The sequence below is a fragment of the Oncorhynchus nerka genome, linkage group LG1 (assembly GCF_034236695.1).
Source record: "Oncorhynchus nerka isolate Pitt River linkage group LG1, Oner_Uvic_2.0, whole genome shotgun sequence".
Taxonomy (NCBI): Eukaryota; Metazoa; Chordata; class Actinopteri; order Salmoniformes; family Salmonidae; genus Oncorhynchus; species Oncorhynchus nerka.
This window is the reverse complement of record NC_088396.1, coordinates 8,042,810-8,070,679: the sequence shown is the minus strand read 5'-3', so window position 1 is coordinate 8,070,679 and position 27,870 is coordinate 8,042,810. Positions and strand designations below refer to the sequence as shown.

The window sequence follows — 27,870 nt, the reverse complement described above, 5'->3', positions numbered from 1 at the left end:
AACAGAGAGTAGCAGCAGTGTAAAAAGAGGGGTTGGGGGGGCACACAATGCAAATAGTCCGGGTAGCCATTTGATTATCTGTTCAGGACTCTTATGGCTTGGGGGTAAAAACTGTTGAGAAAGCCTTCCCAGAAGAGTGGAGGCTGTTAAATCAGTAAAGGGGGGGCATTTCAATATTAATTCCAATGATTTTGGAATGAGATGTTCAACAAGCAGGTGGCCACATACTTTTGGTCATGTAGTGTACGAGGCCCATCCCATTTCCCCCAGTCATGTGAAATCCATAGATTAGAGCCTAATGAATTTATTTCATTTGACTGATTTAAATATATATGAACTGTAACTCATTAATATCTTTGAAGTTGTTGCATGTTGCATTTATATATTTTTTCAGTATAGTTTAAATGTATGTAAATAAGCCTAAGAATAATGACATGACCTTAGTTTAGTTGTTCTGGACCGTAGTCTCCTCTACATATAGGCTAAGGCGTATTCACCCAAATGGGAGGTGATAATGTTTGGGTAAGGAACAACTCTGTATGACTAAAGAGATGTGTAGAAACCCTTGGTCCCGCCTACACACAATCACCCTTTACCTTGAAGTAGAGCCATACTAGACTTGAGTAGTGATAACAGAACAGGGCTGTGATCTATCTCCCCTGCTCTGAAGTTTAATGTTTAACTAGTAGGAGGGAGGAGATCAGTGCCTGCTGTCAGAGTGCAGCTTGAAGCATGGTCCAAGCCATGTAAATCCACTTTCTGGAAGAAGAACTGCACGGATGACCTATGGCTGCCTACAAAACTCAAGTCCTGCCACTTTGAGAGCTTATTCACAGGGGTGTTTCTCGGAAAACCTGAAACGAGGAAGAAACTTTCTGGTATGGCTAATGTGATCCTAATATTCTTCTGTGATATAGTTTATCTGGGCAACCAATTGGTCCATGGTGAGAAATGTGTTGTGTCGCAACAAACGTGGGATAATTTACTCTTAAATCAATCACAGTTTTAGACGAAGTTGTCTGAAATCTTTTATTTTATCTCTGAAAAATACATTTCTCCCTGGCTGTTTGGATTGGATTTCCTCTTGGAATTCATTACAAAGACTCTGCCCTGCTGATCTGAAAAGCTTTTTTAAAAAAGTATATATTTGGAAATCGAAGCTCTAACAGATAAATCCGTTACTATGAATGAGGGGGAGGCCGAGATTTCTAAGGAGAAAGACTGGAAAGATCTGGAGCCCAACTATGCCATTAAAATCTTCCTCACCGTCCTGTACAGCCTCATCCTGCTCACAGGCATTGTGGGTAATGGAGTCACCATCCAGGTGATGCAGGTGCTGCAGCATAATGGCTACATGCAGAAGTACGTGACGGACCACCTGGTGAGCCTGGCGTGCTCCGACCTTCTGGTCCTCCTCATAGGCATGCCCGTGGAGCTCTACAGCGCCACATGGTTCCCCTTCACCTCCACCTCGGGTGACGCTTCCTGCAAGATCTACAATTTCCTGTTCGAAGCCTGCAGTTATGCCACCATCTTGAATGTGGCGACACTCAGCTTTGAACGCTACATGGCCATTTGCCACCCATTCCGCTTTAAGGCCCTGGCAGGAGAGCGAACAGGGGGCCTCATTGCTCTCGCCTGGGTCACGTCTGTGTTCGTGGCTATCCCGCTGCTGTTCACCACGGGAATGGAGGGCCACGTCATAGAGCCAAACGTTGGGCCAGTCCAGAACCTGACATTCTGCACCAACCTGAGGGAGAGGTGGGGGGTGTACAGGGCCAGTATCTTTGTGGCGTTCATCGTGTACATGGTGGTGCTGGTCAGCGTTGGGGTCATGTGTCGGGGCATGATCCTGGTCCTTCAGAAAACCATGAGGCCCATGGGAGGAGGGGTCAACGGAGCAGAGGGCACACCAAAACACGAGAGTGCCCGGGTCAAAGCCGCCAAGAAGCAAACCATACTTTTTCTAGGTATGTTAACACTTACAGTATATACTCTACCCAAAATATCTAAAATGTTACCGATTGCAATTTGGAATGGATGTTGATACATTTTGTTAAGCCAGCTGCCGATTGCAATTTGGAATGGATGTTGATATATTTTGTTAAGCCAGCTGGTGACCACAATGTGTGTGTGTGCGTGTGCATGTTTGTGTTACAAAGGGGGTGAACACCATTGCATTCCAACTGGAGTTGTTGAGATATGTCTGTCTGACTTCACCTTTGTTTACCTCACAGTGGAAACACCACTCTGGGCCATAACCTCTGATTGACTCCACAAGACACATGTTGAAACAAACCATTTTGAAATGTTATGACCATTCAAATGATTGATTTCCCACACGTCTTCTGTTTGGGGTGGTCTGTGCCATTACCGTCCACAGATAATCTCAAGGGAACTCACACAAAGAACATTCTTTGTTTTGGTCATGTTATATTGATTTCACATGTGGAAATAAATATAGTGCATTCAGACCCCTAAACTTTAAATATTAATTAAATATTTTTTCCCCCTCATCAATCTACACACAATACCCCATAATGACTAAGCAAAAACACGTTTTTAGACATTTTTGCAAATGTATAAAAATAACTAACTGAAATATAAAATTTACATAACTATTCAGACCCTTTACTCAGTACTTCGTTGAAGCACCTTTAGCAGCAATTACAACCTCAAGTGTTCCCGGGTATGAAGCTACAAGCTTGGCACACCTGTATTTGGGGAGTTTCTCTCATTTTCTCTGCAGATCCTCTCAAGCTCTGTCAGGTTGGATGGGGAGTGTCGCTGCACAACTATTTTCAGGTCTCTCCAGAGATGTTGGATCGGGTTCAAGTCCGGATCTGGCTGGGCCACTTCAGGACATTGAGATTTGTCCCGAAGCCAGTCCTGCATTGTCTTGGCTGTGTGCTTAGGGTTGTTGTCCTGTTGAACCTTTGCCCCAGTCTGAGGTCCTGAGCGCTCTGGAGCAAGTTTTCATAAAGGACTTCTATGTACTTTGCTCCTTCGACCTCATGGCTTGATTTTTGTCCTGACATGCACTGTCAACTGTGAGACCTTATATAGGCAGGTGTGAGCCTTTCCAAAATCATGTCCAATCAATTGAATTTACCACAGGTGGACTCCAATCAAGTTGTAGAAACATAACAATGATGATCAATGGAAGCAGGATGCACCTGAGCTCAATTTCGAGTCTCATAGCAAAGGGTCTGAATACTTCTGTAAATAAGGTATTTCAGTTTTTTAGGGTTTAATCCATTTGCAAAAAATTCTAAAAACGTGTTTTTGCTTTGTAACAAAATGTGGAAAAAGACATAACAAATAAGACATAACATAACAAATGTGGAAAAAGTCAAGGGATCTGAATTATTTCCGAATGCACTGTAAATACTACACAACATTTAGTATTCAAAGTTATTTCTTAATTTTTTCTGGACTGTATTATTGTATTTCCTTGTGTTGAATTGTTGTAAAGTACTCGGGTATTGGTAGCAGGTAGCCTTGTATACATTTGTTCACAAAGACCCGAGACATTTGTCTAGAATGGGAGGCCTGTAAATCCAACCTCTTATTACGGATTCAACCTTTTTTTTCAATTTTCACCTAAAATGACATATCCAAATCTAACTGCCTGTAGCTCAGAACCTGAAGCAAGGATATGCATATTCTTTATACCATTTTAAAGGACACCGATCCCGTAGAGGTTAACAATGTCTATAGGATTAACATGTGCGGCTACGTGCAGTCAAATCAGCATGTACTTAAATGTAAACTGTTTGCTCTAAATTGGTTACAGGGTTTCCAGGCAATAGTTTATCCCAACAGCAAATATTATCGCATGGCGAACGGAATCGGAAGCCAATGTGAACATAATGAATGAAATTACAGGTTCAGTAGTTCTCTATGGGGGTACTTGCTGTGTAATCTAAATGAAAATGGGCAGATTTACTTCAATTTGGCACTTGATAATGTAGACAGAGAATTGTTAACCTCATATCTCCTCATAACTGCTCTCTACTCTTCTCAACCACCTATTCGACCCATTCAGAGTGGAAATATTAATATTTAAAATGCAGAAAACATATCCCTGCATATTTTGCGTTACGGTGTGTCGACATATTTGTCCACTTATCTATTATAAATTAATCAACTAAATCTGTTTGCAGGATGTCCAATATTCTAAGAAATCAAATGTAGCCTATGCTTGCAGTAGCATCCAAGCTAACCATATTGTGTAAGCTTGTAAACCAGCCATGCTAAATCATCATTGTAATTCACATTAGAAATTAGTATTCTCTTTTGTTACCTTGTACCTGTTTATCTTAAGGCTTCTCCATTCCTAAATCCCATCACAGCCCTTTCAGGCGACAGCAATCTCCACAATTGGTGGTGCCATCTCGGCTTCCATTCCACTACTAGCCCAGTGATCACTACTTGAAGGTTTAACAGCTCATTGAGTGGTGCCTGAAGAGCTGTGTTTCAACTGATTGCAAGGTATAGATTTCAGTGCCTAGCTGGTCTGCTGCCTCTTGACAAGTGACAGGTCTCACCGTGCATTTGTTTTCAGAGTGGTACGGTTGTATTCAGCAGCTAGTATTGCAACAGTATCCTTGAGTTTGTATTCCACTCAGAATGTAGTTAGCTTATGTACCAGTCTATGGTCAAAATAAATAAACAGTGTCATGGAGTAAGTGCCATTTTGGGAAAAACTGTAAAAACAGTCCCTGGTCGATGGTTGCTGGTCTTGGGTAAAATTCTAGTCTGGGCTTCCGCCCAAATTTGCTATGGGGTGTTCATAAAACCCTCATTGTCTCATCTAGTCTTAATTGTGTGGGATGATTTACCTGTCAGGATTTGTACCATCTGCTCCCTCTTTTCATTAGAAAGGGCTCGACTACATAATGTTCCATTAGCTTGATTGCAATTTAGCCAGTAGCTTCAGTAATTTATCAGCCTCCCAGTAAGTTGGGGAAGGAAGAATTCCTCAGCCAGTCTACAACAGTGTTTCTCACGAACTAGGCTAATGTGAGAGAATAACTAATGCAACCAGCCTGCTGATTTAAGTAGAGGGTGCAATGCTACCATTTCTAGCCCTGTAACAAGATGCTGTCGTATCAAACACTTGTGCTTTTACTGTATTAACACAAGACAGACACATTGATGTACAGTAGCACATTGGTTTTAAGAGTTGCATCCTCTTTTGAAACCTTATCCTAAACTTGTGCCATTTTGGGAAAAATTCAGCAAAAAATATACATTTATTAGCAGCTTCCCCCAAGATCATTCATATGTGCACATATCACATGCATTATGCAATATATAATAGTATATTTTATTATTATTATACTATTTTTATTTTTCAATTGGGAATGTGTACTTCTGACTATTCTCTTCAAGAGGTGATGATATTAAAACCAAATAGTTATGCGATTTATTTAACCATCCCTTGAAAATGGCACATAGTTGTCAATGGTTTTAATGGAGTTGGTGGTCTCCTTGCCCCCCAGCAGCCAAATTGAATGCTATTGTGACTTTTTTATTGATAATGACCTTTTGAAACAGGATGGGGCTTTCTTACGAGTATCTTACGACACTGATCAAAAATTAGTTACAGTTCATATAAGGAAATCAGTCAATTGATATAAATTCATCAGGCCCTAATGTATGGATTTCACACGACTGTGAATACAGATATGCATCTGTTGGTCACAGATACCTTAAAAAAGGAGAGACGTAGAGATCAGAAAACCAGTCCGTATCTGGTGTGACCAGCATTTGCCTCATGCAGCGAATAACATCTCCAATGCGTTGATCAAGCTGTTGATTGTGGCCTGTGGAATGTTGTCCCACTCCTCATCAATGGCTGTGCGAAGTTGCTGGATATTGGCAGGAACTGGAATACGCTGTCGTACATGTCAATCCAGAGCATCCCAAACATACTCACCAAACATGTTTGGTGAGTATGCAGGCCATGGAAGAACTGGGACATTTTCAGATTCCAGGAATTGTGTACGGATCCTTGCGACATGGGGCCATGCATTTTCATGCTGAAACATCTCTGTGCATTCACATTGCCATCAATAAAATGTAATTGTGTTCGTTGTCCATTGCTTATGCCTGCCCTTACCATAACCCCCCCACCACCACCATAGGGCACTCTGTTCACAACTTTGACATCAGCAAACCGCTCGCCCACACAACACCATACACGCTGTCTGCCATCTGCCCAGTATAGTTGAAACCGGGATTCATTCGTGAAGAGCACACATCTCCAGTATGCCAGTGGCCATCGAAGGTGAGCATTTGCTCACTGAAGTCGGTTACAACGCCGAACTGCAGACCCTGGTGAGGACTACGAGCACCCAGATGGGCTTCCATGAGACAGTTTCTGACAGTTTGTGAAGAAATTCTTTGATTGTGCAAACCCAGTTTCATCAGCTGTCCGGATGGCTGGTCTCAGATGATCCCGCAGGAGATCCTGGGCATTGATGGTCTGCGGTTTTGAGGCCAGTTGGACGTACTGCCAAATTCTATAAAACAACGTTGGATGCATCTTATGGTAAAGAAATTACCATTAAATTCTCTGGCAACAGCTTTGGTGGACATTCCTGCAGTCAGCATGCCAATTGCATGCTCCCTCAAAACTTGAGACATCTGTGGCAATGTGTTGTGGGACAAAACTGCACATTTTAGAGTGGCTTTTTACTGTCCCCAGCAAAAGGTGCACCTCTGTAATGATCATGCTGTTTAATCAGCTTCTTTATATGCCACACCTGTCAGGTGGATAGATGTATGCACAACATTTGAGAGAAATAAGCTTTTTTTTGCATATGGGTAATTTCTGGGATCTTTTATTTCAGCTCTTGAAAAAATGGGACCAACACTTTACATGTTGTGTTTATATTTTTCTTCAGTATATTATCGGTGTTAGTAGAGATAATATTGCTTATCAGTAAGTTACTACACAGACAAGGGTGACAATATAAAATTGACACCAGCTTTAATTTATTCTAAGTATAATAAACCAATCATAAGTTAATAGGCAAATATATCGGAATTTGGATGCACTACATGAAGTTTCCATAAGATGTCAAATATATAAAATAATATATTATTAGTAATAATAAATAATAATCACAAGGCTGTAAAACATGATCCTAAATATAACTCATCAACTTTCCACAACTTTATTTTACTATGTCAATATAATCTTTGTTGTAAATGTTTTGGGGCCGAACTGGTGGCAGAAAGAATTAAGACATTGTTTTCATTATTTAGGCTTTTTTCTTACCAAACTTGTCATCCCTTTTGCATCCCTAGGTATTAATAATGATATCCCTGAAAGCATTATTTATACTAAACTATATCTATCAACTATTTCATACAAATGTATTTACATAATGATACATTTCTTGTTTTTACAGTCAAACTGATTGTTATACATTTTAATATATAATTAGCAAATAATGAAAAGGATGAGTAAGAATATTCTCGCAATCTGCTATTGCCTTAAAAGTCATAGCAGCTAACTATGAATTACAAATCCAAATATCCATCCAAACCTGCTACATCTTCGATGGAAGCCAGTGCAGTGCTCTCGCTGTAGAATTTATGACTAGCTGTGCAGTTCATCAGGGTGTTGACGTTGAAGAGCTCTCTCACCAGACCGGAGGCCAGTCCACAGATACTGTAGCTGTGATGAGGAGGCCAGTGAATTCCCCTGCATGGTACCTCAGTTTTATGATGCCCCTTTGTCTTCTTCCTCTCTTACCGTGGGTCACTGCCTTTGCCCCCAGCCTTGTCCCTTAAGCAAATCGCCCCTCTGACTCTCTGGCAAATTCTTGGACTCATACTCCTGACGAGTATGTTGGATGGACATGGGGGGAGAAATGACCTGGAACCTATTTTAAGTGATGATCTGTACATTCGTCATGCTTTTTTGACACAACTAACTTTGTCAATGAGTTCGGTGTAGTCCTGGTAAAATATGTTTTTTGGAGTCGTCTTAGATTGGACATGTTTACTTTGGATTAATCTAGCAGGTCTAATTGTACTGCTTCACTTTTAAGAGAATGGTATTTTATGAGTATAAATTAAATTACAGTAGTATACAATATTATTGTTGCCTAATAGTATGTTGCATTAATTGCTGTCTGATCAACTTCACAGGAAATCTAATCTTTGAACAAAACCTTAGTGTTTGTTAGGGCTGATGAATTCTGAGATTGTTCGAAAAGCACAACTATTCTTTCAAGTGGAGATCAGAGATGAACAGTTGTTCTCATTCAGATTACAACAGATACTCAATCAGACTAATGTCCCCCACTTGAGAGAGAACAGCAGGCAAATCACAGCTATGTGTGACGTTTGTTTGAGAATATGCAAAACCCCACTTAGCCAAATTAGAAAAGGATTTTATGCCACTTTTCAGCAAGTTTTTACAGTGATACTGTAGTTCAGTCATATAGTTCCATATCTTGAAATTAATGCATGGAAGATCACTGTTTCTGTCCCATTGTTTCTTTACCTGGCTATATGTTGTAAATGGTTAATGGAGTTAATGTTTGCCTAACTCTTAAATAGCAAGAAAACTGTAAAAATACACACACACACACGCACACACACACACACACACACACACACACACACACACACACACACACACACACACACACACACACACACACACACACACACACACACACACACACACACACACACACACACACACACACACACACACACACACACACACACACACACACACACACAAAGTCATAGGCCATATTTGCAAAGTCATGACCATGTATTCCCCCTAGAGTGTGTTGTGTTTTCAGTATATTTGATTTACAGCACCGGAGCAAAACAGTTCTCCATTAGTATTCTCCACTGATACGCTAAATTATTTACTGTATATACTCTGTCAAGCTCATGCATGGGAAAAAAAATCTTCCAAGTTTGTATTCTTTACTAGAATTTGTTGAACTTTTTTTGCGTGTAAATTTGCCTTGTGCAAAGATGTTGATCCTTGTCTCTTACGTTGTAAACTGATCAATCATTCAGAATGCTGTTTTTGTGCTGTATCACTGTGTTTTGTGTTGAGCGGTTGAGGGACTTGCTTTACTCTGCTCCTATAAACTAACATAGTACATTAGTCAATCTCGACTGCATTTAACCAGAAGATATAATAGATATAATAAACTCCCTATAATAAACTTCAATTGAAAAAATATAAATTGTCTATGCATGTGTAGGCTTATGTATTTGTGTGAATGTTATCAGTAGGTCTTTATTGGTGCCTTTTCCTAGGCCCACTTCACTAAGATGTAGGCATATATACAGCCCTATGTACTGTATATTAGTTGATAACAGTATATAGTCATTTGTTTAACTTTAAATGGGTGGCACATAGGCCTACAATAGCCTTAATCTGTACCTTTCTTCCCCATGAATCAAAGCACAAAACAATCAAATGATGCATAGCTAATTAGAAAGATAATGAATCCAACAAGTTTTGCTGAAATTCAATTGGATTTAAGCTTAAGTGCAACTAAGCAATATTAAGCAATTGGAATATTACAAGAGCCACTACACAGACCCTCAGTGCAAATGATGGCCATGGGTAAAAAAAAAAATGGGTGCCAATTGCCTCCGGCTTATTTTAATCAATCTACTTCACCTGGCTTTTCCTCGCTCACCTCAGCATCATATAATTATCATATCACTCTCAGCTACTATAAAATTCATAACTGCTTAATATTGAGAGACAGGAAGTTCAGCAGCAATATATTCAGAGATGCATTGCACCATTTTCCTCCGTGTTATCGAGTGTTATTGAGTTTAGGGCCAACTTTGTGCTTGCGTAGATTTTTTTTTATATAACTCAAAGCGACGTCCTTCTACAGGAGACTTACACATTTAAATATGTTTTAGCATTGTGTATCATAGTATATTTCTCTGCTAGGATTTAAACTAAAGTTAATCAAGCTGACATGACAATATTGTAGTGAATGGTAAAAGTGCATGCAGGTTTCGAATGCAGTTCTCCCATCTCGTAGGCAAACTTGCTTACTACTGGTCCAATATGGTTAAATGCCTTTGGGATGATAGTAGTGAACCTACAGTATACACTGAGTGTACAAAACTTTAAGAACACCTTCCTAATATTGAGTTGCTGAAATATTTTGTCTTGCCTTCCCTTAATCTACACTGATTGAAGTGGATTTAACAAGTGACATCAATAAGGGATCATAGCTTTCACCTGGTCAGTCTATGTCATTGAAAGAGCAGCTGTTCTTAATGTTTTGTACACTCAGTGTACTGTATAGGCAAGGCCTATATAAGAGCTCAGATGGTGAGAGTAGTCAAAATGTATCTGTAAGTGGTTATTCGACGAGCTCACTGAAAAAACCCCGGCTGTGGTGATTACCGTTGTCAATTATCTCTGAAAGGGCGAGTCACGCCCCTGTCACTGTGCCACTTTACCTCCAAAATAACTTTTAATCTCGAGCCGACTGTGACTTTGGAGAGTAATTAAAAGCAGTGTGCCACCTTGTTAAGTTGCCCACAAATCACAGCTAGGACACAAGGTTAATTGCTTTAGATATTTTTTGTCAGTCACAGGCAGCTTGCTTATCTGAAACGAATATACATTTTGTTTTGCCGCCTTTAGACTTGCCCTGATGTGAACATTCTCTTTCTGTGTATTATCTCACACTGGTCGAATAGAGATGTGGAGTGGTGAAAGCTGTAAGTGCTTTGAGGCATAGGCATACAGAGTGGTTGGTTTGATTCCTTTATCTCAGTTGGTGGCTTCAATATTATTCTTTTTATAGTAACAAAATTACACGTTGACTCAGATTTTTCCATTTAAATGTATGCTAAACAACAACCCAATGATTTCAAAGTTTAACAAACCATACCAACTATGTACAAGGTCTACCTTGAACAATTTACACAGAAAATGTCACAAAAACACATGTACTGGAAGAACTGTGCAGATGCAAATTTGGTAACAGAATTACGATAAAAAGAATGAGGTGTCAGCGATGACATGACACCTTAAGTTAGAAAACATTTATTTTGGTTATTGAACTACAGTAGGCAAAGTGGATTAACATCCGCTAACAGAATTAAGATAATGGAATAGCATCATGGGTCCCTGATCTGTATTATACAGAAATGCATAATTATGCATATGAATGTCATTCTCTTCATGGTGATGTATCCTGAATAGGTACACTAAGGTAGAAATATGCAATATCCTTCTTTGGCATATTTGAGTATTGTTCAACACATTGGCAATTATTTGAATGAGTTCAGCCCCCAAACAAGACCACAAGACCAAATCTTAGAGTAGAGTATAGTACAGGGAAGTAGATATGTACAGTACAGTACAAGTATTATCTATCTTGTTGCCTAGTCACTTTCAGATATTTTTAAAGATATGTGGGTTTTTGGTAACGGAATATCATGGCAACGTTTCTTAGGCAAATCATTTTCCCAAAACTAAATGTGTAGATATTAGTTTGCAGGGGTCTTTACTACAACATTATTGTGTTTCGATTTACGGTACCAGTAAAAAGTTTGGACATCTACTCATTCAAGGGATTTTCTTTATTTTTTACTATTTTCTACATTGTAGAATAATAGAGAAGACATCAAAACTATGAAATAACACAAAAAAAGTGTTAAACAAATCAAAACTTATTTCATATTTGAGAATCTCTAAAGCACCCTTTGCCTTGATGACAGCTTTGCACACCCTTTAGTAGTGGTTTCTTTGCAGCAATTTGACCATGAAGGCCTGATTCACGCCGTCTCCTCTGAACAGTTGATGTTGAGATGTGTCTGTTACCTGAACTCTGTGAAGCATTTATTTGGGCAGCGATTTCTGAAGCTGGTGACTCTAATGAACTTATCCTCTGCAGCAGAAGTAACTCTGGGTCTTCCTTTCCTGTGGTGGTCCTCATGAGAGCTAGTTTCATCATTGAACTTAATGGTTCTTGCAACTGCACTTGAGGTCTGTTTTTGAAAAATAAGGCCTGTTTTTCTTTTGAAGCCAAAATGAGGCTAGAATTAGGTACATTTATACCTATTGTAGACTATTGTGATATTTTATATATGAACGTTTCCGCTCAGTGTTTGAGATCAATTGACACCTTTTACCATGGATCATTGAGATTTATTTTAAACTGCAAAACCCTTACGCACCACTGCACTTTATATACCAGGGTTGGCTCACTCGTAGGCTGTCACTGATATAATTTAATTTACAAAGCCATATTTGGTTTATTACCATTTTATTTGGGCATTTTTATTCTTCACAAATGTGATGGGTATTGTCTTTGTTCGCAGGACTTTATCCTGCTAACTGTTTCAAATGTCCAAACTGAATTTGGTAAAAGGGCTTTTATGTACTCTGTGCCATCAGCTTGGAAGCCTTACAAAATAGTTTTAAACTGGATGAACTTGTCCCGATTGATGTTTTAAAATCATTGATGAAGGATTTTGAGGCTGATTCCTTGACCGGACAATGTTTTTAATTTGTTGTATTTCGTTATGCTCCCTGTGATTTCTATGGTTTTTACTAGATTACTTGTAGTTTTTCACGTTGTCTGTCTGTTTATTTTTATTTATTTTATTTAAACTTTATTTAACCAGGTAGGCCAGTTGAGAATAAGTTCTCATTTACAACTGCGACCTGGCCAAGATAAAGCAAAGCAGTGCGACAAAAACAACAACACAAAGTTGCACATAAACAAACGTACAGTCAATAACACAATAGAACAAATCTATGTACAGTGTGTGCAAATGTAGGAGAGTAGGGAGGTAAAAGCAATAAATAGGCCATAGAGGCAAAATAATTACGATTTAGCATTAACACTGGAGTGATAGATGTGCAGATGATGATGTGCAAGTAGAGATACTGGGGTGCAAAAGAGCGAGAAGATAAATAAGAATAATTGTAATTGTGTAATGACTTGGTGCTGCCTATCTTGGCCAGGAAACTCTTGAAAAATATATTTAAAATCTCAATGAGCCCTTCCTGGTTAAATAAAGGCTAAATAAATTAATTTAAAAAATTCATCCGGATTGACTGACCTTCATTTCTTAAAGTAATGATGGACTGTCGTTGATGGAGTAATGATGGACTGTCGTTGATGGAGTAATGATGGACTGTCGTTGATGGAGTAATGATGGACTGTCGTTGATGGAGTAATGATGGACTGTCGTTGATGGAGTAATGATGGACTGTCGTTGATGGAGTAATGATGGACTGTCGTTGATGGAGTAATGATGGACTGTCAAGGAAAAGGGTGGCTACTTTGAAGAATCTCAAATATAACATTTGTTTAACCATTTTTGGGTTACTACATGATTCCATATGTGTTATTTGATACTTTTGATGTCTTCACTATTATTCTACAATGTAGAAAATAGTAAAAAATAAAGAAAAACCCTTGAATGAGTAGGTGTGTCCAAACTTTTGACTGGTACTATATATATTGTACGTGTGATAAGGTCACACAGAGGGCCAGAGATAATTACAGACACCAGTGAAATTCTGAAGTACCTAAAAAGGTCACTAGATATCCTCTAATAAAATTCCATATATTCCTTGAAAGTTACCAACATTCTCGTAGTTTACTTATAAATGTATACAATTTCCAGTAATATACTGTAACCTTCCTTTGCAACCCTACCTCTGCCAGGAAGCTGAAACTTGGTTGCAGAATAACTGGTTATTCCAGCAAAACAATAACTCCAAGCACAAATCAAAATTCACAAAGAAGTTGATAATTGGCCCTCTCAGTATCCGGACTTGAAACCCACTCAAAACCTGTGGTTTGAATTGAAGAGGGCAGTCCATAAGCGCAGACAAAGGATATCACGGATCTGGAAGGATTCTGTATGGAGGAATGGTCTAAAATCCCTCCCAATGTGTTCTCCAACTCATTTGAGAAAAACGCTCAGGGCCGTTATCAGGGCCATTGTAAGGAATCGAAAAGTATTGACATATGGGGTGTCAATAATCTTGACCCCGACCTTTTTGAGAAAAAAAAGTATTACTTGTTATTAAAGGCGACACATACACTTATATGTTAATATTCTCTTTTAACGGAGGGTCCTGTATACCTGCTGTGTTTTTCCTAGAGATGATTCAAGTCTTTTCCTTTGTGGGTAGATCTTTGAGAATATCAATCTCGTCTAGTCAGATATGAAGGAGTAAATACTAGAGACTAAACACATCAATATGGTCAAGAGAGGCAGATGGCCACAGCTCCAGGCAACAGGTAACATAGTCTGCATTTTCTGCATCATGGTGTTAGTAGCTTTTAGCATTGAGCAGTGTTTGCTCATTTTTCTGTTGGCATGTTCAATTAGTCCTAAAGCTTTATAGTTGAGATTTATCATACCTACCAGAGCACTTCTGGAAGTCAAAGCTTTAAACAGACAAAAGGTGTGTTGTATGCCTTTAGCTTCCCAGTTGGCATATCAGAAGCGTCTAGCAAGATGTCCGTAAACTTACAAACAACTTTTATCCACTCTTTATTTCTTTCCTTCTCTCGCTCCTGACATCCCATTCTCCTTCAGGCTGTGACTGTGAAATGACCTGGAAATAAGAATCTGTTCCTTATTGCCACTCAGCTGTAAAATGCCTTGAGGACCAGCATGAGTCATATTGAGAGATGAATGGATGGAGCAAGGGAGGCATTCTTCTTTTTGCTCTGGACTGCAGCAACCCGCAGTCATTGTTTTCCATAAAGCATTGTTATGGGCCTCCTGTTTTAATCAGGGTAAAACCAATGGAAGCCAGGGCCCAGGTTCCCTCTACAGCATTAGCATGATTAATACAGAGCCATTACTCCTCTCTGTTCATTTGGAGGTGTGAGGTAGTTAGGTGTCAGTGCCAGTGCCAGTAGCCGTGATTGGTGGTCCTATGACACAGATACTTACCGGTACCCCTTCTTTATATAGCTGCACCACTTGAGGCAACTTGACAAAACAGCTTTGTGGCATTGTAATGAGACAGTATTGTCATTATACCTTTTATGTAATCACATCCTGCCTACTATGCCAGTTGTAAACTGAATCAAAAACACTTTAATGTGGTATGACACCTTTTATGACATGACACTACCAGTCTTTTCAGATCCGATTCTGAAATGTTCCAATGCCTAGTGATTCTTCCGAAGAAATCACACAGGCCGTGTCCAAATACCAGTACTTTCGTTCTGAATAGTAGGCATTTTGGGTATGCAAAAATATAGAACGTTTTGTAGCGTGAAATTTGAAAAATGTAGTATGCTTTAAATGCCAGGATGTCATACTCATTTCGGCTATTCATCAAGTAAAATTCGCTGCACACTATAAAATAAGAGAATCATCTTTCCAGACCCACATATGTTTGAAAACAGCTGATAATCAGAGAGGGGGAAGGGTTCTCAAAACAAACGAATGGCGGGAATCAATTCAATCGCACACTAGATACAAATGATCAGTATGGATGACCGTAGCATGTTGATATTTGTTGCTAGCTGTATTCGTTTTTCTGCTAAGCATTACATTCTAAAAAATATGTATCACGATTACTACACAGCACAGTATGCCGTTTTAGTAAGTAGTAGGCAAGACAGATTTTGGACATGGCCAAAGCAAATGTAGAAACTCTGTTTGCCTCTGGGCGTTGCAGTCCAGTATCATTGCTTGAGTAAATCTGGAGAAAAGATGCAACATAGAGAGAACAAAAAGTGATGGTCAATCAAAACAAACAGTTGTGTGAGAAAATCTCTTCAAAGATCAGCGCAATATCACTAATATCCTCTTCGGAATGAATGAAGTTGCTCGAGTGGTTTAACGACAGAGGATATTCTACTAGCTAGCAAATTAATTTGCTCACACTCGGTAGCTAGGGCAGCCAGTATATTTGTGACTGACAGATTTGAAAAAGACTGGAGATTTTCCCAGGCTTATAAGTGTCCCTACTGGATCCATGGACTTAGATATAATGAAGACATATTATCTTCCCCACACAGGCAGGCATGCACACATACACACTCACACACACACGCACGCACGCACATACACACTCGCACACATACACACTCACACACACACACACACACACACACACACACACACACACACACACACACACACACACACACACACACACACACACACACACACACACACACACACACACACACACACACACACACACACACACACACACACACACACAGTGAGTTTGCTGTTTTAGATCATATTATGCTTTTTATTACACTGTGATACTCAAGCACTTACAAACTTTAGGGCCTAAACACAAACCGTTATTTGCATGCATCTCTACACCTCACATTTGCTTACAGGTTTTATAACTTGTTTGCGGTACGTAACAACCACAGAGCGATGTCTGGCCACACAATAGAAACAAAAGGCTCAATCAGAGATTCCAATTACAGAAGAGACATGGAATGAATTGGTTGAATAATCAGCTTTAATTGCTTTCTAATTAGTAGCTTGGCATATTGTCCATATTTACGGGGCTCTGTGGTGTCGTGTGTGTGTGTGCCTGTGTGTGCAGCAGAGGGGGCTGTTGGGAGGAGCTGTAGGAGGATGGACTCATTGTAATGCCTGGAATGGCATGAAACCACGTTTGACTCCATTCCATTTATTCCATTCCAATCATTACAATGAGCCTGTCCTCCTATAGCTCCTCCCACCACCCTCCTCTGGTGTGCAGGGTTGGGCAGGTTACTTTCTAAATGTAATCCCTCACAGTTACTAGTTACTTGTCCAACATTGTAATCAGTAACATAATTTTTGGATTATCCAAACTCAGTAACGTAATCTGATTACTTTACTTTTAGATTACTCTCCCTTTAAGACACTTTAGAAGAAGCCACCCAGTAGGAACAGTTCTAGCATATCTGTTTTGTCCGAGTTTGCAAGCAAAACATTTGTCGCCATCCACTTCCTTATGTTTGAACACAGGCTTCCAGGGCAGGCAATTTTGGGGCTTCACCATATCTCATCAAAATATACAGCTGTGTGTTGTCCGCATAGCAGTGGAAATTGACCTTGTGTTTCCGAATGACATCACCAAGAGGCATAATATATAGAGAAAACAATAGTGGTGTTAATTAAAACGGAATCTTGAGGAACAACAAAACTTACAATTGATTTGTCAGAGGACAAACCATCCACAGAGACAAACTGATATCTTTCTGACAGATAAGATCAAAACCAGGCAAGAACTTGTCCTCGTAGACCAATTAGGGTTCTCAATCTCTCCAAAAGAATAAAGTGATCAATGGTGTCAATAGCGGCACTAAGGTCTAGGATTACGAGCACAGGTGCAGAGCCTTGGTCTGAAGCCATTAAAAGGTAATTTATCACCTTCGTGAGAGCAGTTTCAGTATTATGATGGGGTCTAAAACCAGACTGGAGCATTTCATATACATGATTTGTCTTCAGGAAGGCAGTGAGTTGCTGCGCTAGGGTTTTTTAATACATTCCGGGACAATGTTTGGCTTTTTCAGTAGAGGCTTTATTACTGCCAAATTTAGTACACATATGGAGGATGGGGAGCCGTTTATTATCGTCAACATAGGAGGGTACAGGAAGTAGCTCTTTCAGTAGCTTAGTTGGAATAGGGTCAATCACGCTGTAGGCAGCTGGAAGGTTTAGAGGCCATGACTATTTTCATGAATGTGTCGAGAGATACAGGATTTAAAAACTTGAGTGTCTCCATTGATTCTAGATCCTGGCAGTTCTGTGCAGACTCAGGACAAAACTCAGTTTTGGATTCATATGCAGATTCAAAGAGGAGTCCATAACTTTCTAATAATCATGAACTTTTCGTCAAAGAAATTAATGAATTCATCACTGCTGAAGTGAAGGCCATCCTATCTTGGGGGATGCAGCTTTTTAGTTAGCTTTGCGACAGTATCAAAAATAAATGTTTTATTGATTTTATTAAGTTTTATTAAGTTGAATAAGTAGACTGATCGAGTAGCAGTTGATATTGCACGGTACTGTCTTACTGTCTTATCAAGCTAGTGTAATGAACACGATGGGAGACCGAGAGCTGGTTTCAAGCGCAGGGCGCAGCAGGTGTATATTGTAAAGGACCACAGGGGGCAGGTAGCTGGGTCCAGGGGCAGGCAGAAGGTCATACAGAACAAAGCCACAGTACAGGCAGGGAAAGGCTAGTAACGTCATCCGGGAGATTAGGCAATAGGTTGATAACAGGAAATCTGATAGGCTAAGGTACAGGCAGGGAATAGGCAAAAACTATCATACACAGGGAAGATTATATTATGGGGAAACCAGCGCTCTTAAATAGAAGTGTGTCACAAAACAAACAATAACTCACAATGATGGGGTGCAAAGAACTGAACTAAATAGTGTGTGATAATGACATACAGGTGTGTGAACAGGTGATCAGAATTCAGTTGATTGGGATCTGGAGAGTGAGCTGCATTCAGGAGATCTATGTATGAGTGTGTATGAGTGTGAGTTGGAAAGTGGGTTGGAAAGTGAGCTGCGTTCAGGGGATCTACGTGTTTGAGAGTGTGAGTTGGAAGCAGACATTACATCTATTTTTTCTATTTTTTAGCTGGCTACAGGTAATTTTTCAATATTTTTTTGTATTTTCTGGAAGCATGCCTCAGCGCTCGGTTATTTTCTATATACCAGGGAGCTAATCTCTTGTGACATATGTTTTTGTTTTTAGAGGTGTGACTGCATCTAGGGTATTACGCAAGGTTTCATTTGGATCCTTGGTTAGGTGGTTAACTGATTTTTGTACGTGGACGTCCTTGGGTAGGTGGAGGGAGTCTAAGAGGGCATCTTGGAATCTTTAGGTTGTCAAGAATTGGGTTGTCCCAGCTTTTGATAATTCTTGGTTGGATTATTTGTTATTTGTGATCCGACAGTCCAGGATTATGAGAAAAACGTTGAAATACACAATATTTATTCCACAGGACAAAACTACAGTAGATGTTGGACAAAACCCACTGAATTGATGATGGTTCCAAAACTTTTGGAGTTGGTCTGTGGACTATCCATGTGAATATTGAAGTCACCAAAATGACTACAAGGTCTATGAAGAAGGGAGGAATGCTGTATAGGGCCCAGGAGGCCTCTGAACAGTAGATATAAAAAGTAATTGAGTAGGCTGCATAGATTTTATGACTAGAAGCTCAAAAGACGAAAACTGTCCATAAAAAAATTACTGTCGTAAATGTTATACTTCCGCCTTTGTGGGATATGGTCACTAGTGTAACCAGGAGGGGAGGCCTCAATTAACACAGTAAATAAATCAGGCTTGAACCAAGACAGGCCAATCTCATCAGGTTATGATCAGTGATTAATTCATTGACTCGGCATACACATCACAGACAAACTGAATTGGTCCACTCACACTGACAGCGTTGTGAAGAAGGCGCAGCAGCGCCTCTTCAACCTCAGGAGGCTGAAGAAATTCGGCTTGTCACCAAAAGCACTCACAAACTTCTACAGATGCACAATCGAGAGCATCCTGGCGGGCTGTATCACCGCCTGGTACGGCAACTGCTCCGCCCTCAACCGTAAGGCTCTCCAGAGGGTAGTGAGGTCTGCACAACGCATCACCGGGGCAAACTACCTGCCCTCCAGGACACCTACACCACCCGATGTTACAGGAAGGCCATAAAGATCATCAAGGACATCAACCACCCGAACCACTGCCTGTTCACCCTGCTATCATCCAGAAGGCGAGGTCAGTACAGGTGCATCAAAGCTGGGACCGAGAGACTGAAAAACAGCTTCTATCTCAAGGCCATCAGACTGTTAAACAGCCACCACTAACATTGAGTGGCTGCTGCCAACACACTGTCATTGACACTGACCCAACTCCAGCCACTTTAATAATGGGAATTGATGGGAAATGATGTAAATATATCACTAGCCACTTTAAACAATGCTACCTTATATAATGTTACTTACCCTACATTATTCATCTCATATGCATACGTATATACTGTACTCTACATCATCGACTGCATCCTTATGTAATACATGTATCACTAGCCACTTTAACTATGCCACTTTGTTTACTTTGTCTACATACTCATCTCATATGTATATACTGTACTCGATACCATCTACTGTATGCTGCTCTGTACCATCACTCATTCATATATCCTTATGTACATATTCTTTATCCCCTTACACTGTGTATAAGACAGTAGTTTTAGAATTGTTAGTTAGATTACTTGTTGGTTATCACTGCATTGTCGGAACTAGAAGCATTTCGCTACACTCGCATTAACATCTGCTAACCATGTGTATGTGACAAATAAAATTTGATTTGATTTGATTTGATTTGACTCACTGCCTTGGAAGTGAGGGATCTAACATTCAGTAGTCCTATTTTGAGACGTGATATATTGTCACAATCTCTTTCAATAATGACAGGAAAGGAGGAGGTCTTTATTCCAGTGTGATTGTTAAGGTCGAACACCGCCATGTTTAGTTTTGCCGACCTAGATCGAGGCTTAGACACGGTCTCAATGGGGAAAGCTGAGCTGACTACATTGACTGTGCTAGTGGCAGGCTCCACTAAGCTGGCAGACTGGCTAACTGCCTGCTGCCTGGCCTGCACCCTATATTATTGTTGAGCTAGACCCATATAGGAGTTAGACCCATATATATGTTGATAGATAAGATGAGAACACCCCTCCAGCTTCGATGGAGTCTGTCACTCCTCAGCAGGCCAGTTATCTACAAATTCTCTCTTTTGGGAGGGACAGAAAAACAGTTTTCAATCAGCGATTGAGCTGCTGTAGAGCTCACCACTCCCTCTTACTGGGAGGGGGCCAGAACAATTACTCGATGCTAACACAACTTTCTAGCTAAGTTACACGCTGAATGTTGCGCTTGGCTAAAACAAATGTAGACATCAATAAATGCATTTCTATAGCTTCCAAAATATTTTTTACACTGATGGGGGTTTGCTAAGATGGAGGCATTGTGGCTTCAACACAGCACCTCCCTATCAGTCATCTAGTGTATATATAAAACACACTGGTTGAACAAACTTAAACTTGCACCTTTTTTATGCTGATTTAAATGTCATTGAGAGAGAAGAAAAAAAATCTGAATTTAAAAGTAATCCTAGAAGTAATCATTTAGTTTTTAAAAAGTGTCTGTAATTGGATTACAATATTTTAGCAAATCAGTTACTTACATGTAATCCGTTTCTCCCCAACCCTGTGCATGCCTGTGTGTGTGTCAGGGGACCAGGCTGTCTAGACTGTTCTTTCATATGCAGTGTGAGGCAGCAGGAGTGCCCAGCAGGATAGCCGAAGAAAAAACAGACCCTGAGCCAGAATATGAGTGTGTGTTTCGCCAAGTACTCGCTTTTAAAGGATGATAATGGTGAATGGTGGTGGTGTACAGTGTGTGGGGGGAGGATGTGTGTGTGTGTGTGTGTGTGTGTGTGTGTGTGTGTGTGTGTGTGTGTGTGTGTGTGTGTGTGTGTGTGTGTGTGTGTGTGTGTGTGTGTGTGTGTGTGTGTGTGTGTGTTCCTGCGTGTGCATGTGTGTGTAGATGTGCACCATGTGTGTACCTTTTGTGTGCCTTGACAACCAAATCTTACTACAAATGTTTTGAGGTGTATGTGTGTGTGTTTTTGGCATTATGTGTTATATTGTTATGGCATAAGACAGATACTAGACACTGTATTCAACCAAAGACCCACAACACAAAAATACATAAAAATAAAACATCAATCAACAGTCATTGACAACTACCATTACGGAAGCTATAACATTTTAATGTTTTACAGTTTAATTCTATTATGGTTTTACTGCACCAATCCATGCTGGCCCAATGCCAATTTTCCAGGTGACTGGCCACTAGAATGAGGAAGCCTTGGGATAGGAAGAACCAAACTCGAATCGATCTCCTCCCCGGGAATTTGGAGCAGATAGCTGTCGGGAATTGTCTTCATGGTTCTCTGCTCAACATTTGGACATGGTATTAGTTAAGGATAGACTTAATCGATTCTACAAGAATGGTAAACCTGTCAGGGAGAACCAGTGTTGACATCCAAGGGGCTCTGTTTGACAATAGTGTGCCAACACCTGGACTAGGCACTGGCAGAGCCATGTTGTTCTGAATAGGTGGCCTTGGTATTTCATAGCCTGTGCAGAACTAACAAAAACAAATATTCCACACAAAGGGGGTTAAGTCATTTTCAGACTTCATAGATGTCGCCACAATCAAATAAATGAATAATTATGTTCCATCAAACATGCACCACAGAGTGGTGCATTTCCATGTCCCAAAACCCACCTCCAGCAGTTTCACTGGGTCTTATGCCAAGCTCCAGTCCCATATGTATGATGAGTAATGTGTGTATGTGTAGGAATAAAGCACAGGAGCAGTGTATACAGTGTTTTAATTCCAGCCCCATTTGTCCTTTTGCTGCATTGTTGGAAGGGTGGCCACTAATGGCATTTGGTAGCTGTCTGCATGTTGTGTGTTGACTAGGAGGGAAAGTATAAATCAAGTAGTGGCTTTTATGAGCAGATTAGACTCGTTCCAGTTCAGGCATTGTTCTCTAATTTCATTAGTTGTCTGTAAAAATTATATGGCTCAAACCACATGACAGTTGAATGAGAGGAATGAAAAAACACTTCTCAGGATTATAAAGCTAATTTTAAATTATGAAGTAAAGGCCAACTTCCACAAGAACAACTTGGTCTGCGGAAAACAAATAGCCAGATCTATTATTGATCGTCAAATTACCACAAAACCCTTGGATATAATGTAACATAATGTTTGTTATAATAATGTCGAGATATCTCTTAAATATTAATGCACAGCCGTACACACTGAAAAACTTGACACATTTTGACAAAACTGTCTTACATTAGGACTCATAACAGCATTCATATCCATTCATTAATAATGTGTATATTCAAAATGTAAGAAAGTTTCTAACACCATTGGAGTCTTTTTGATGAAATAAGCAAATCCTGCTTTGAAAGTTTTGATATTCGTATGTTCCCGCTGTCGTGGCGTTGTATTAGCTAATGTGACGACTGTTGCTCATTAAAGGTTTCTAATTGCGTGATTAACTGAATCAAGCAATTATTAACCTGGGGCACCATGGGAAAATTAGTTTTATTGAGTTTCTATTTCCCAAATTAACTAAAAGAATATCAGAATATCGATTTTACAACAGTCGCTAATTAATCAGTTTCCTCTACAGTCTCATTCTGAACGTCGCATAATCCGAGAATCTGCACGGACCCGGGTCTCACCAATGAGTTCGTACCACACCAATCTTAGTTGAGTATTTATTTACTAGAAAGCTAATATAAAGATACATATACACAAAACACATTCTAGGCTATTGATTAGAACTTAGTATAACGGGCCGACACACTATGGCGCGTGTTACCCAAAATGGGGATTTAAAAGAGAGAGAAAAAGAGAAAGTACACGAGAGAAATATACATTTGGGTGCATTTGTCAGCTACGCTTATTTTAACCCTAGCCTTGCCCCAAACTGCCGCTCTTATGGGTCAGAATATAATGATGCAATTACGTGTGGGAGGTCTTAGATGGGAAGCTCCGCGTGGGCCGTTTAGGCTTCTCAATGACGCACTTCTCCGGCGCAACTCTCTGGTCGTCCTCACAATGTCAGTGTCCTTTTGGTCTGATTCCTCACCCTTGCTCCGGGAAGGCTCTTCTGAAGACAGACAGCTCTGTAGCTCAGGGCTCACAGCATAGGAATGAAACAGTGTAGATACCACGATTCGATGAATAGTGGAGGTTAGGTGGTCTGGCTTGAATTCACTCGCTTAGACACAGCTACTCATCAGTAGCATGGGTAGAAAAATATTTCTTTGTCTTCAATCTTGGGTTGAGTTTTGGGTTCGTTGAGTTTTTAGACCTCGGCTGCAGTCTTATACCCTCGGGTCAGAAGTGGGCGTAACCGCCTTTAGGGCAATTCTCTGGGCGTACCAAGTTAAGAGGCAAGGTCTAGATTTGACTCAAATCCAATTTTAGACAACTAACTTCACATTTCATCTTTACCAAAACATTCTAGATAGAATAGCTTAGCTATAAGAGTCCAATCTCACTACCACCAAGGGGTGGAGTTTAAATCTCCACATACTTTACTGTCAGCTTAGTCTACTTTAGCATGAGGCTTAAAGCATATGATAAATATGTGCTGAGATCATGCTTCATGGTTTATGCACCTGCTATAGCATACACATGACATATAATCTAAGCCTACTTTCCAGTCATACATAGCATACTGTACATTTCACATTTAAAGTTTCTCTGTCTTGTGTTTTCTGAGACCCATTCCTGACACTTGCTACTGTATGACTTTGCCTCATGGTGCATTCACACTTCGGAAGAATTCTGCAAGATCAACCTGCATTCAAGTCTGCACAAAAAAAAAGATGTATAAGCCAATTTGCATGTGAATTTTTAGATAAGCAGCATAGTATGTACTGGAAATAAGAACAGTGCAGATATGTATGTCTAGAATCAACAACTTCATGTACATGTTGGTAAGCAAACTAAACAGTTTAAATTATTTCAACACTTAAAAAGTGTTAGTTAATTAAACAGTGTTAAACATGTATTGTAACACCTAAAAATAGTTAGACTACAGTATGTTTAATACTTATTTAATTTAAACACTAAAAAAATCAATTACGAAGATAGGTAACTGTGTGTGCGGGAGTTATTCTATCACTTTTTCATGCAGAGCATAACCTATTCATCAGTGTTTTCCCCAAAGAGTACATGCAACATTAGCCAGGGAGGAATGTTTCTAGAACCTGAACCTCATCATCACAGAGAACTTATACACTCAATTAATGTTTTTTTTTTTTTCATTCTTATTAAAACCCCATTTTATTTATTTTGGCAAGGATAATGTTCAAACAATGTTTTTCAGCAGTTGCCTTTATTCTGAGGTTTTCTTTTAAAATAATTGTTACACATCAAATAACACCCCCATGAATGAAAACATAAATTGGATAAAAAGACATTTCCCCGTTGATGTTTTTTCTTTATATGTTGTATAATTTTTACCATTAGAATGGGTACTGTTGTAGTCTTGAGATTCACTAAAACAATCAAGGAGTCAGTAAGAATGTGTAATTACCCTCTCTAATGGACTACTCACTGTCGACTTATAATGCACCTCTTCTTCTCTCAACTCCACTTCACTGTGACACAGGGCTGAATAAAATATTTATGTAGCTCATCATTTATTTTCGGGTTTCACAGCATTTCAAGCCCTCAATTCATAATCAGTGGACCATTTAGTAGTATGCCAATATGAATATAAATACAACTAAATTATTGAAATGTAATTTGAAATCAACGCAATCCCCTTAGAACTAACTGTCTGTTTTTTGTACACCAGCACAGACCTCCATGCACTGACATTTATTAGCATTATTCATTAGTCTACTTCCCTATTCTTAATTACTTTACTCTCCCTCTCTCTTCTTCCCCCTCTCTCACTCCCTGTCTCCATCCCTCTTTTCTCAGGTTTAATAGTGGGCTCCCTCGCCGTCTGCTGGCTTCCCAACCAGGTGCGTCGCCTGATGACCGCCGCCGTGCCCAAGTCCAGCTGGACCATGCCCTACTTCCGCAGCTATGTGGCGCTGCACCCTGTGGCCGACACCTTCTTTTACCTCAGCTCCGTGCTCAACCCCTTCCTGTACAACCTCTCCTCCAGCCAATTCCAACAGGTCTTTGTCCAGGTGCTGCGCTGCCACCTCACCATTGAGCATGTCAACAAACGGACTCTGAGGAGCTCAGAGGAAAACTCGACCCGCTCGTTGCGGCCCCTGCTAAAGTCGCTGCGTTGTGGTCATGGCGGCAGGTCTACTCAGACTCAGAGCATGGAGTTCAAGATGCCTACGTTCACTACCTTACATATTCCTAAGGACACTCCAGCTCCCAGCCCTGAGGAGGCCCTTCCCACAACCGATGAATCACTCTCGATTTCGGTGCGAAAGGGAAATGAGCCTGATGAGACTGAAATATAAGGGGACGCATTCGGTGCTTTGAAGATGATTCAAATCCGAACGAGATGATCCGATCACTATCTGATTGAGATGTGTTGCTTCGACACATGGTAATAACATTTAGTCCGTATTGTGACCAGATTCCCTGGTTCCCTCCCTGTATGCAAATTAATCCAACCTGCCAATATGACACAAACTGTACAAATCGACAAAACAGCGCATTTTTACAGTCAATAGTTTTATACTCTCATCATTACAGCCTAATTTTGTTATCCACAGTTCAAGACAGAGGGCAAACCACGTCATTTCAACGTGGATAATTGGGTAATATTTGGTTGAGACGTTGATCAATGAGATTGCAACCTTTATTCATCCACTCCAAAGACAGTCAAAAGTTAGTTGAATTTCCAGTGTGTTATCACTATGCTTTCAACCATCTGCAATCGGGTTCATGTTATCAATCAACCAACCAGAGTTCCAAAGCCTGGGCCTAAAATTGTGTATAAATTATCATTTTGCAATGACATCGAAGATGTGAAAAATATTTGTTCGTCTGATGAGTGTAATGAGGAACATCCTGAATTTGCACTTGAAGCATTTATGAAACTACGTCTTCCAGTTAATGATAGGCGCCCATCAAGAAACACTGTTAGAACTGATAAATCCCCATGGCTAGATGATTCAATGAAAAACTGTATGTCTGAGGGGGATGAGGCAAAGGGAATAGCAAATAAGTCTGACAACACAGCAGACTGGCAAACATACAATAAATTGAGAAATCACATAACTAAACCGAAAGACGAATAAACTATACTATGGAACAAAGATAAATGATGTAAAGAATGATAGTAAAAAGCTCTGGAGAACTTAAAATGAAATTCTAGGCAAAATAGCAAACTCGGCTCCATACTTCATTGAGGTAGCTTGAGTATAAAACCTACCAGTTAGAACTTTAAAAAAAAAAGATTTGGAAACATAGGCATGACATGCAAACAACAAATGCTGAGCCTTCATATTCATGCATAATGGACCAAATAATGAAAGATGAAAACTGTAGTTTTGAGTTCCACAATTTGGGTGTGGAAGAGGGGGATTTTTTTTCTTCCTATCTATAAATAAGGACAAACCACCTGGTATCGACAACCTGGATGGTAAAATTGCTGAGGTTGGTAGCAAAATAAATTGTGACTCCTGTTTGCCACATCTTCAATTTAAGCCAAGAAGACTCAGACATGGAGGGAGGAAAAGGTCACTCATCTACTCAAGAAGAGCAGAACACCCTTCAATGGTTCAAACAGCTGACCAATTTACAAGTGCAAACAAACTGACACAAATGACTGATGATTCGCTGAATTCAAATTGTGATTCATTTCAGGAAACTAGGCATATGTCATTACTTCACAGTAGAGCCATTTGAATGTAAAACCATTTTTATTTATTTTTTATCAAAATGCGTTTTTGGGCAGAAATGCCTTCTGGAACATGTGAACTTCTGTGTGCCTTAATAACAAACTTTTATGCCATCTGTAAATACGAATACAATTGTTAAATTACAAGTTTCAGAAAAAGTCAAGAACCTTCCCGCTAGCCATGAGTTTTGAAATCAGTGGAATTGGAGTATGATAGCTAAGGAGATGGAGAAAATTTTGGCGTTTGATTGCAAATATGCAGAGGGAGTCGAAAATAGAACACATAGAAGCCTGTTGTATAAAACACCTGTTTCCGGATTACATCTTCAAACTAAGGGCAACCATGGCATCGGAGACAGATGGGGAGAAGCGTCCACACATGTAAATGGGTAAGA

At 39.8% G+C, this 27,870-nt stretch overlaps 1 protein-coding gene across 1 annotated transcript; it reads left to right on the top strand.

Annotated features, from left to right (window-relative positions):
• The first annotated feature begins 701 nt into the window (after nt 1-701).
• Nucleotides 702-26,962, top strand: LOC115134615 (G-protein coupled receptor 39-like). Its single transcript, XM_029668829.2, has 2 exons — nt 702-1,970; nt 25,585-26,962. Exons 1-2 carry the CDS (start codon nt 1,184-1,186, stop codon nt 26,085-26,087), a joined length of 1,290 nt encoding a protein of 429 aa, XP_029524689.1. The 5' UTR covers nt 702-1,183; the 3' UTR covers nt 26,088-26,962.
• The last annotated feature ends 908 nt before the right edge of the window (nt 26,963-27,870 follow it).